This window comes from Nicotiana attenuata, chromosome 2 (assembly GCF_001879085.1).
Source record: "Nicotiana attenuata strain UT chromosome 2, NIATTr2, whole genome shotgun sequence".
Lineage (NCBI taxonomy): Eukaryota > Viridiplantae > Streptophyta > Magnoliopsida > Solanales > Solanaceae > Nicotiana > Nicotiana attenuata.
Genome location: NC_031990.1, coordinates 10,669,995 through 10,682,487, shown reverse-complemented (window position 1 = coordinate 10,682,487; position 12,493 = coordinate 10,669,995). Strand labels below are relative to the sequence as shown.

General features: G+C 34.6%; 1 protein-coding gene across 2 annotated transcripts; it reads left to right on the top strand.

The window, feature by feature from the left end:
* Positions 921 to 5,280, top strand: LOC109222742 (subtilisin-like protease SBT3.10). Of its 2 annotated transcripts, XM_019387063.1 has the most exons (8): positions 921 to 947; positions 1,187 to 1,530; positions 1,636 to 1,971; positions 2,744 to 2,814; positions 2,927 to 3,181; positions 3,383 to 3,503; positions 3,662 to 3,848; positions 4,510 to 5,280. In XM_019387063.1, exons 2-8 carry the CDS (start codon positions 1,339 to 1,341, stop codon positions 4,791 to 4,793), a joined length of 1,446 nt encoding a protein of 481 aa, XP_019242608.1. In that variant the 5' UTR covers positions 921 to 947; positions 1,187 to 1,338; the 3' UTR covers positions 4,794 to 5,280. The 2 variants fall into 2 exon arrangements, with proteins under 2 accessions (XP_019242608.1, XP_019242613.1); XM_019387068.1 differs by lacking the exon at positions 921 to 947 and having other exon boundaries at positions 1,101 to 1,530.

Here is a 12,493-nt window from a genome sequence, read left to right as displayed (position 1 = left end):
GACGTGCTCGTTGGGCTCCGATGTTCCGTTGTACTCCAGAACATCGTGCATTCTGAATTTCTTCGGGATAGGCTTCGGAGCAGCATTTTGTGGGAATGGCTTTTGTACGAATTTCTTTGAATCTACCCCCTTTAGGATCGGGGGTGCGCCTGGAATTTGATCGACCCTTGAATTGTAGGTCTCCACCTTCTTTCATTGGCTTCTATCTTCTTCTCGCCCGATTCGATCCTCTTTGTGAGGTCCTCGAGCATCTTTATGATTGCGGGGTCGGTTGCTGACCTGTTGTTGCGTGATCTTTCTGGTACCTGTTCGGCTTGAGGAGCCGTTTTCGGTGCTGCTGTGCTTGGACTTTTTTTGGTAAGTTTGCAGTTGAGCAATTGCCAGTTGTTATGCCTGTAATATCTCAAAGATAACATGAAGGCTAGTTTTACAATTTGTTATTTAGAGGGATCGATCTATTTATAATCCCCTATGCATCATTTTTTGAAGGGTGTGCTCTACCCTCGTGTTGTATCAACAAACTTCCTATTTTTTCTAATAAAACACCCCGAGGTAATCTGGGAAAAGTTTAAAAAAAAATACACCATACATATACCATATAGTGATATGAAGAAGAGCCCAAGTTATTTTAACCTATCTTTTGTTGATTTTCTTCAGTTACATTTAACAAGTGGAACACTTGGCCTTATCACTCGTAAAAAATAGAAAGTATTCGTTCTAAAAAATTGAAAAATATTATACCATTTTTAAAGAGTAAAAGTAGCATCATTAATCTACTCGTATTCGAGTGAATGGCTAATATTTACACTTAAATTATGAGCCACGAATTGTTTTTCGACTCAAAAAAGATGAATAATCCAACTTCTTCTCTTGTTCTTTTATTTTTCTTGTTAATATTCACTTGTCTTTGTCAAATAACCGCAAAAGCGGACGATGCCGAGGCTAAGGTAATTTGGATATTCTTGAATTTTATATAAACTTTTTTACAAATTGACAAGAATATATTTGAAACTTAATTTTCGTGGAGAGAGAGTTCTACTATGCACAATCTTCCGAATAATGCACGAGTGATTTGAATAGTTAGCTTTCTTCTGATTTTATCGAATATTCTTTAATTTGTTCATGTAAAATGACCATGAGGGATATGGGGAGTACTTTAACTCTAAAAAGATCCAACTCTTTGTAGGTATATGGGGAGATTCGGAAGCATTTAACGATGAGGGACTAGGTCCGATTCCATCTCGATGGAAAGGTAAATGCATATCTGAAGGAAACTTCGATGCCACAAAACATTGTAACAGAAAGATCATTGGAGCTCGTTGGTACATAAAGGGATTGATGGAAGAAAGGAAACTAAACGAGACAATGGTCAGGCAATTATATAATTTATCATCATTAGATAACACTGGACATGGTACACATGTTGCCTACACAGCTGCTGGTTCTTATGTTAACCATCTTGAATACTATGGCCTTAACATGGGGACAACACGAGGAGGAGCACCACTTGCACGATTAGCTATTTATAAGGTACTGTTTGAAGCGTGTGACCATTACAGCTAAAAGCTTAAATACTAACAAGAAGAAAATACTTTTGTTTTACTTTTTTAATAATATTACTTATGTTTTTAACAGGTATCCTGGAAAGACGCGAAAGGTGTGCCATTTTCTAGTGGTGCTGATATTCTTTCTGCTATTGATGATGCCATAAGAGACGGGGTTGATATATTATCAGCATCTCTTGCTGGTGGTCCTTTAACCTTAGCTGAAGTTCATGCCGAAAGTATATTGGGCATAGGATCTTTTCATGCAGTATCCCATGGCATACCTTTTGTTGCTGGTGCAGGAAATAGTGGACCTAACTCAAACACAATCGTCAATAGTTCTCCATGGCTTATAACGGTTGCTGCTAGCAACGACGATAAACAAATTGTTACTCCTTTAACACTTGGCAACAACAAGACAATACTAGTAAGGCTTTTCTGTTATGTTAAAACTTTTACTCCCTCCGTTTCATATTATTTGAGGTAGTTTGACTCGGCACAAAGTTTAAAAAAAAAAAAAAAACCAGAAGACTTTTGAAAGTTATGGTCTTAAAAGCTTAAGGGGTAAAAGGTTTGTGGGGTCATGCCATTTGTGTGGCTATAAAAGCTTCTCATTAAGGGTAAAAAGGGTAAAATGAAGAGTTTAAAGTTGAATTATTTCCAAATTTAGAAATGTGTCATTTGTTTTGGAACTAACTAAAAAGGAAAGTACCTCATCTAATATGAAACGGAGAGAGTATCATTTTTAGTGTAACAGTTAAAATGGGAGCCTATAACTTTTGGAATCAATTCAAACTTAGCGTGAAATAGAGCACAAAAGAAGAAAACTATCTATATAAGCCACATCAATTGTAATAAGTTGAGATTAAGCTTTAATCATATATACAGGTATATTGTGTGTGTATGTGCTAGAGATTTATATGCTAGCATAAAATATAGGCAGAGAACTTCTATAATATGCGAGTGAAATATTTTTTTATATGATATTGTCCTTGGGCCGAGTTTTGTTGTTGTTGTTGTTTTGTTGCATCATGAATAACAAGAACTCATATAACCTACTCTATCTCGGTTGAGATAGACGCATAATAGTTATTGTTATTGTCATTAGTTAAAACTTTTATCACTAAATTGCTGATTACTTTTTAAATTTTTTCTTGTACTTACTAGTATGGACTTTTAAACAATTTGAGTGGTTGTAGGGTCAAGGACTTATTAAAGGGAAGGGAAGAAGTGACTTTGCTCCTTTGGTCTTTCCTGGCTGTATAACAAAGTAAGTGAAATGTATATTTTATCATCCAATAATACAGATTACAAGTTACCAAGCCCTTACCATTACCTTTTAATTATTTAATTTTGTTAACAATTTCATTTTCCATTTGCAGTCCTAAAGACGTCATGTCTATTGCCAATGAAGTGAAAGGAAAAGTTGTCATGCTTTTCTCGGAAACCAAACCGGATATTGTTGGATACCTGATAGCACTAAATAATACAGGAGTTTCGGCTTTTATTTATGCTATGCCCCCTCTTGATGGAATCGAAGACTTCAATCAAATTGTTGGTGTCCCTATACCATTTATTGCCATCGATTTCGAGCAAGGAAACCAAATTGTTGATTATTTTATAAATTGTAAATCCAAGTATGCATATAATATTTCTCCTTCTCCTTCTTTTTTCTCTTCTTCCTGTTTTTTATCGATCTTTATATGACTTCTCGGGTCCCTAAAATAAGCATTACATAAAATATTCTTTAGAAAAGAAATTAGTAAATGACTTGTATATCATGTCTAAGCACCTTTAGTTGTATATATCAGTGCATTGACTTTTTCTGTTTGCAACAGTAATCAAGATCCTATGATTAAATTGGGCCGATCTGAAGTTCTTGAGGGTAAGAAGACAGTCCTAAAGGTGCCTAAGTTCTCATCAAGAGGCCCAAATTCCTTTACCCCAGAAATTCTGAAGGTAAATATATAAATATACATTATTTTGACATGAAAACTGCTCTCAAAGAATATACGTCAACAAGGGTCTCTTAAGTCTTAATATAACCATTTCTATGTTGAATTGTTTTCTTTAATTATTTCCTATTTATTAGTTTAATTTACCGAATATTGTTGTAGCCCGATGTTGCTGCTCCTGGTGTAAATATACTCGCAACATTTATTCCTCGCTCTGGAGACAATGGATTCAAACTTGAGTCAGGAACATCTATGGCAGCCCCTCATGTCTCAGGAATTGTGGCACTCCTCAAAGCTGCACATCCTAATTGGTCTCCTGCAGCTATCAAATCCGCACTTGTGACTACTGGTAATATCTTATTGATTTAAGTAGATAATATTTATACTATATATGCACTTCAACTTGTTATAATTATAAGTTATCATATTAAACTATCAAGTATGAAGAGTTAACCATTGTGAAAAAAATTTATACACTATTATTATATATAACCTAAACTCATATCTTATATTGTTTCATTGAGAAAATAGTGTAACGTAGATGCGTTATTTTTGCACGATTAGTGTATTTAACCTATTTACAACATGTTGTTTACTAAGTTTTCTAGGTTATCAAATTACGCTTATTATAAATAATTATCTATTGTTATAGATTACTTTAAATTTAATAATGCAAAAATAAATTTATACCGTCAGCGCACATAAGTTAAACTTTGAAATGAATAGTCTTTCCTTCCTTTCACATCTTTTCATATGGGTTTACATTACATACAGTAATAGTGTAAAAAAAATCCCAATATCTATTTATCGAAATCTCAATTTTGTACTAAGATAATCTTTATTTTGACTTTTGATACTACATTTATGTAAACAAAATAAAGTAATTCTACTTTGGAACTTTTTGGCATAAACGTACAGTAAGACCAATAAAAACGATATATAGTTCAAGTAGCTTTTTTATCTTTTGGCAACGTCAGATCTAATAACAAATATTTTAAATGTACGTGTAGCATGGAACGAGGACACATATACAACTGAAATCTTTTCAGAAGGAGCAGGAGACAAACTAGCTGATCCATTTGATTTCGGAGGTGGAATTTGTAATCCAAATGGAGCGACGGATCCTGGCTTAGTCTATGACATGGATAAAGATGATTATTTGAATTATCTTTGTAGCTTAGGTTATAGTAATGAGATGGTTTATAATGCAACTAATATTTATCGTCTAGCAAAAATTCAACTGCAGCAGGAGGCATTGTATGTCCGAAAAAAATCCCCTCTAGGTTGGATTTGAATCTCCCTTCAATATCTATTCCAAACCTCAAGAACTCAGTTACTGTCAAGAGAACTGTTACAAATGTTGGAAATGTCAACTCCATATACAAAGTATTGGTTAAACCTCCGAGAAATACTGCTATTAAAGTAAGTCCACGTGTCTTGAAGTTTAACGCAATGACAAAGAAGATTTCTTTTGAGGTCAAAATCACATCTACTCACCAAAGTAGTACTAAATTTACCTTTGGAAGTTTGGCGTGGAGTGGTGGCAAGCATTTTGTTAGAATTCCTATTGCTGTGAGAAAGCAAATAGATGTGTAAATTAAAGAAAAAGATTTTGGCATGGATTGATGACACGCAATTTGTTAGCGAAAAAAAAAAAAAAGATGTATAGTATGCTTTTTGCTCAAACCCCCTCCCCTCTTAGTTCTCTTTCTTCATGTTTTTCTTTCCTTTTTTTTTTTTTGAAGATGTAATTAGATAGAGAAGTGAATAATTAACAAATAAGAGCGACTTCAATATTTTTGAGATGTCGAAGATCATTTGTGCTTTTTTGTATTTTATGATTCTGTATTGTTCCTGCGCCTGCAAGTCGATACTCTAGAAAAAATTCCATGTGGGTAGAAGACTTGGAAATATTTCTCATTTTTACGCAATTCCAAGTTCATCTAATTCGAAACCATATTTAAGTCATAATAAACCTATTTAAAGATATTATATATTTCTCCAATTTTTAATGACAAACTACAAACTATTAATGAAATTGCTAGCAGGGATAAAGAACACGAGCCTATATTAATCACTGTCATAAAAGTTGAATAGCCTAAAAACTATATATATGCTATCTTTGAGAAAGCAACAACTAAATAAATGAAAACTAGGACACGAAAAAATTCTCTCTAGAAACGGCTCTCTAACGGCTCTTTCATAAGCGAGTGCCTTCACGCTCCTTGCTCATGGATCCACCGGACGACATCCCTCCTGTGCGTCTAGATGGCCAATCCAATCTCAATCCCCCAATTAAACGGAGAACTGAATCTACGGATAGAAAGTTGTCTTATGTGAATAAGGTTTCCACTTACAAACAATTCCCAACATCCCCAAATCAACATGAAAGAGAATCTGTCGGTGCAACACACACCACACACAATGGAATGTCGGCGGTCTTCTTCAAGTCATCGGATTACTACGGTATTACGGCAGCTGAGTGTAGGCTCGTGATAGTGGAAAGATTAGTCAAACCTAGGCCCCAAATCGATCGAATTAGGTCAAATTTGAAAGAACGAATATTTCTATTAAAGGCTCGATCAAGGTTGGGGTTTATGATAACTACAATATTTTCTTGGATTTCACCAAGACAACTTCAATTTTGTCTGGTACACACTACGAAAAACAGAAATTATTGTGGCGGTTAAATAACAGCGGTTCATCAAAACTGCTGCAATATATACCATAATATTGCAGCGTTCCAAACGCCATTAGTGCGTATGTTAAAATGCCATTTTTTTTACAATTACAGCGGTTCAAAACCGCCACTAATGATTAATATTAAGAACTTTATTAAAATTATTAAACGCCATCAAAACAGACGGTCTCTATCTTTCTAAACCACAGACCTTCTCTTTACACCTTCTTTCTCTTTCTCTCTAAAGCCCTAGATAAATATGTATCAATTTTATTCCCCCAAATCGTTTAAGGTCTAAATAAATAAACATTTTGCCATAGCTTTTATGTAAGGAGATCAGATTTCCAGTCGTTTAAGGTAATGTGTTTGAGACGATAGACTTTTTCTGATAATCCGGTTTCAAGTCGTTCGTGTAATTCCTTTCAAAATGCCATTGATTTCACCGATTTAAGGCGTGCATGTGTGTGTATTGGATGGATATCACTATAAATCACTGATTTTAGCTGTGAATTTCAATGATTTAGGTTTTGATTTTGCTGATTTAGCCATTGATTTCATTGATTTTAGGCGTGCATGTGTGTGTATTGGACAAAGATCAGTTTAAATCACTAATTTTAGTTGTCGATTCACTGCTTAAGCCATCAATTTCACCGTTTCAATTTTATTGATTCTGCCGTCGATTTCACCGGTTTAGCTGCCAATTTCTGCTAATAGTTTTATTTCTTTTTTCTTTTATTTTTGTGTCAAGTTTTGTTACTTTTCTGTTCAATTAAGTTTGTGCTTGTTTAAATTTTGACATTTTTAGTTTATGTTCTGCTAATATTAACCTAAATATCATTTATGGCCTTGACAGGTAGCCAAAGAATCTAAAATAGCTGGTAAAGCTATTGGGATCGATACAGACAAAATTATATTTGAAAGGTGTAGATAACTTTATCCTTTCTTTTATTGGGATCGACGTCGACAAAATAGGAAGTTCCTTTTATTGGCAATTTTCATTTCTCTTGTAATTTGACAATCTGTGTGATGAAGCTCTTAATTATAACTAGCTAGAGATGCCTTAGTGACTTTTCATAGTGTCTACCACAGTGATTATGTGCTATTACTCGAGGTTGTATACCTGAAAAACATAACTGAAACATATATGACCGCTTAAAGTTAGTTCTAAGGCTGTCATTTAGTTGAATCACATTAGTTTAGTTGCTTGGGTTGTCTTCTTTCTTCACATATGTATCTATTGATTCTAATGGTCTCTTGAGACGTTATTGTAAAGGTCTTCCTAATTTTAAAATAATTAGACTGGGTTTAATGAACTTATGAAGCTATTCTTGAATGTAACCTGCCAATTGCTACTCACTCATCTCAGGTTATCCCTTAGGAATTGAACTAAAATTGCATATGCTATGACTGAACATTAACTGTTATGTTAGTAGGCTGAATAGAACTTCAACATGATCAATTCATCACTCTTAACATGTACAGCTAAACAAGACCACTTAGTATAAAATTTTCATTGTACTGAATTTCTATAATAGCATTGTTAGTTTGATTCAGTTATGTTTGAAACCTAACCCTGTTTGTAATGTTGTAACCCTGGTTAGAATGTCTCATGTATGTACTTGAATACCATCTCTTAAGGGTTCTGCACCTATCCTTGTTTGTAATTAGACCTTTACTTGTCCTTCATGATCATGTTTGTACCTCTATTAATATTGAACATGTCTAAGTTTATATAAGCCAGTTGTAGTTCACTTATAAAATTAAAGGAAAGCTTCTGATATTATCTGTCCTGCCTGAGTATAGTAGTGTGCCTTCACATATAATAAGGTCAGTATGAGTATAGGATTTAGAGCTTTAAAGGGGAAACAATTATGTCACATGCCTAGGATAAGATTGACATGTCAACTTGCATAAGTATCTCTGCTAATACTCTTTAAAAGATTCCAAATGAAGTTGTTAACGCATGTCTCCAATAAAAGTTAAAACTTAAAATTTATAGATGGCTCCTTGATTAGTTTGAACAAAGGTTGTTAAGGTATTGTTGTCAAGGACATCTAGCTTTTTCATTTTGCTATTGCGAATTTGAATTATGGCTCCTTGATTAAGTGATTATTATTCTTTTGATTTCCATATAGTGGCTATGAACTAGCTTTTTTATTTTGTTATCGTGATGTTATCTTATATCTTCTTTTCTAGCCATGTCAATTGATAAAGTTTGGATTAGTAAACCACGAAATACACTTGAATATGTGGATGGCCTTAGAAAATTTCTGGATTTTGGTTTTGTGTATGGGTCTATTGATGAGCGTGTAATTAAGTGTCCATGTCCGAAATATGGTTTTAACAAGTGGAAAAGAAGAAATGTAGTTGAAGAACGCCTGACTTGTAAGACTTTTCCAAAAATTATAAAGTTTGGTATTTTCATGGTGAAGAATCAAATGCAACTATGCCACAAATATTTCAAAGCACACATGTCATAGAAGAAACTCTGCAGCCCCAAGATCCAATGATAACCATGATTAACGATGCATTTGGGTTCATATGGAACAATGTCAATAAGCCGGGTGTGTCTTGTGAGCCTATTACTAGTGAAGAAACATTTAATGAAGGGCATAATGAAGAATATGCACAGTTCTATGAGCTGGTAGATTTTGGCAATCAACCATTATATGAAGGTTGCGCAAAGTATTCCAAATTGTCCTTTCTATTCAAATTGTATCATATCAAGTGTTTGTACCGAATGACTAACAAAGCGATGAGTATGATATTAAAAATCAATGGATTCGATGACCAACCAAAGATGGCTTCTTTTTTCCCTTTTTCGTTTTGCTTAATACAATGGGCCCCTTGTCGCTTTTTATATGTAACAAAAATACTCCTACTTTGACTCGTAGGCGCTTTGCTTGAGAAATCAACGGATTCGAGGACAACAAGCACTTCCCCATACTAGTGGTGCTATGAGTTTGGCTAGAAGAAGGGCTTTGATGGTAGTTTAATACGACGTACTTACTGTCACTTTAATGTGACAAGAGTTATTTAGTTCAATTTTACTTTTTAAAACTTTCAGAAGAAACAGTGAAAAGAAGTTGATCGCGGCAAAGTGTGGACTGAGACTCATAAGAGGAAAGATGGGAGTTATGTGAATGATAAAGCTAGGGTGATTGGGGTAAGTGTCGATCACTATTTTCTGCTTTCTTCTTTTACCTTTCTGTTAGTGGGAAAATGCCACAATGTTCTAGCCGATGATGAAGATGAAGTACCCGAGTTAAGTTCTGAATACCAGTGGTAGTTTGCCCTTGAAATGATTGATCTCTTATGTGAATTTGCCTCCATCAGTAATTTGTTTGTTCTAGCTTAAAGTCAGATATTCTGTCTGATTCCCTAAAGGAACTTTAATAGGGATTTGCCTCCATGGACTTTGTGAGTGTCTTATGGACACTAGCTAACATTGGTTCGAACAAACATAGCATATGACTAATTAAGTCTAGAGCTGCAGCAATTTTAACCGATTTATCCCAGAATTATATGCATACAAATATTTATGCTGTTTCAGTTAATGATCTAGCTACTAGGGAAAGCACAGGTTTGCTGTAAGATGGGAATTAAAAATAGTACTTGTGACATTTGGGCATCTTTAGCTATTTCTTCTTTCTAGTATATAATATAAGGCTAATAACTTCTTTTATCTTCATTTAGCTAAAAATTATTTACTTCATTGTAGTACATAATATGTTGTAGTTGAAAATTATATTTTGTCTCTCGCGTAGGAAAGAATTCAAGAGATTTGAAGACAAAGACCAGAAACTCTGGCAGAAATTTCACCGAATGACGCACTTGGTGTAGTCTTCGGTCCGAGCACCCTGGCCGTGTTCGAGGCTTAGGCATGGGTGCAGCTCGAATTGTAGCATTCAAGCAAACATCAAGATGAGGTGGTTGTTCTTATATGGGCGCAGCTAGCACTAGTGCTCCACCTCCATAATGAATGCAAGAGATGGCAAATATGAGATCACAATTAAATGCGCTAACAAGCTTATTTCAAATGAAAATAGAAAATATCCCTAAGGAGTTTGCTCACTTATTTTCAACTCCTTCACACGTAAGTCTTATCTTTATTTTGTTGACATATGATGTCCTAAACATATATCTTTCGAAACCCATGTCTACAAAAACAAAAAGAACCAGATTAAGCCAAAAAAAGGAGAACGGAAGGAATATTTTTTAACTATTGATAGAAAGTATTTAAGAGATGAGAGTGAAAGGCAGATAGATAGTGATATAAGATGCTCCTGGGCCTGCATGCACTTACTATATGCTTTGAATTACTACTACTTTTGGGTTACACGCAATAATCTATATAAGAATCCGTTTGCTGTTCTTTTTTCTTTTTAACTTTTTCTCTCTATTTGGGGTTTAGTTTTTCTGTAAAGAATCAGTTAATTACTAACTACTGTATGTAGTAAGCGTGATGTCATATGAAAGAGTTTTAAGAAAAGGAAAAGTAACTATGGCTTGGAACAATCTCAGTAAAATGCTGCTGGAATGAGTGCAATGATTACAATGTTTTAAAGTAAAACTGTTTGAAACTACTAATTAGTTTTTTTTTTTATACAGGCACCCAATCTAGGAGATATCATTGGATATGACGTTCTGTCACCAATTGGGCCAAGAAGATCCTTTGACGGAAGTAACAATGAAAATGGAGCAAACAATAATTAGTAATCATTGTTAGGATGAACTACATTTTTTTTGTTGTAACTGTTGAATAACTCTCTATAACTTAAACTTGAATCTTTTTTGGGTCTGTTTCATTATGATGAATATTTTTCTTATCTAATTCTCTACTATAATTTATGTTAATTATTATGATGGGTGCTTTATAACATATTATGATGAATTTTGTGCAGTAGAAATGATAAAGGATCTAAATGTGGAATTAAAAAATCAACATTAAAAATATTACAATTATGGCAGTATAAAATGGCTATAAATTGAAAGGGACAACAATTACGGCGGTCAAACCGCCACAATAAGCAAAGTAAACAGCCGTACTTAAATATGCATAATGCAGCGCTTTTATCAGCATATTGCGGCGGTTTGATGAAAACCGCCGTATTACACCTTTTGCCGGAAGCGATTATGGCGGGTATGTGGGCCGCCATTAATGACAATTATGGTGGTTCTTAACCGCCGCTATAAGCAAATATAACCGCCGCAATTACCCTAGTTTTTTGTAGTGACAAGAGGGTTATCGAAATTGAGGGACAACAAATCTGGCTACAAAGGTAGTCTACGGACTTCAAGCCTGAAGAAGATTTAGTAGTGGCACCGTTATGGGTACTGCTACCAGGACTCCCTTTTCATATGCACACATGGCAGTATGTTAAACAGCTTGTCACCGCTGTTGGGACTCCACTGAAAATGGACCTAGAAACGAGAGGAAAGATCTGACCTAGCATGGCTAAGGTAAGAATAGAAATTGACCTACTAAAAAAACAACCAGATTCTGTTTATGTTGGTCAAGTTTATGATGATGCTCCTCAAAAAGTTTGTGTTCAAAAACATGAATATGAGGGAGTCCCAAGGTATTGTAAACACCATAGGAAGCTTAGGCGTAACATGATAACTGTAGAGCTTTGGAAAGAAAAGGGAAATGGAAAAGAAAGAGCAGGAAGCAAAACAAGATAAGGAGGTGAATCTTGAAACCAAAAATGATGAGCAAAAAAAGGATAACATAGCAGCAGTATAGGGGAAGTCAACAGAATAAATTTGGAACAACATTCTTAGATGAAACAGGGACACAATGTAGAGCACAACAACAAGAATGGGAGCATAAAAAAGATCAACAATGAAGAGCAACAAAATGATGAGAATAGAGCTGAAAGTCAGGGAATGATGCAACACATCAAGGGAAGAACTACCAAAAAAGTCAAGGCCAGAAGACAAAAGAAAGTTCCAAAAGAAGAAGTCCAAGGTGACCTTTAAACATGTCAAGATCTCTGGTAATTCCAAAAACTAGGGAGTTATAGAAGCCGCTATGAATGAGCAACAAAAAAACAACTCTCACATGAATACTCATGTAGATTCTAGCAAAAGTGATGATAAGGTACAAAATGGAGATGAAGGAAGCACCAATGTGATCAAGAATATAAGCTAAAAAGAGATTGAAGAAGCAGTGCAAGAATAAAGCAATATTGAGGCCACTAATAAAAAAAAGTTCCCGACTTGCAGATGTATATCAATGAATCAACTATTGTCCCTTCAGATATTAAGAATCTACCAGGAATTAACCTGCAGTCAACTTGATTCCTGAAGAA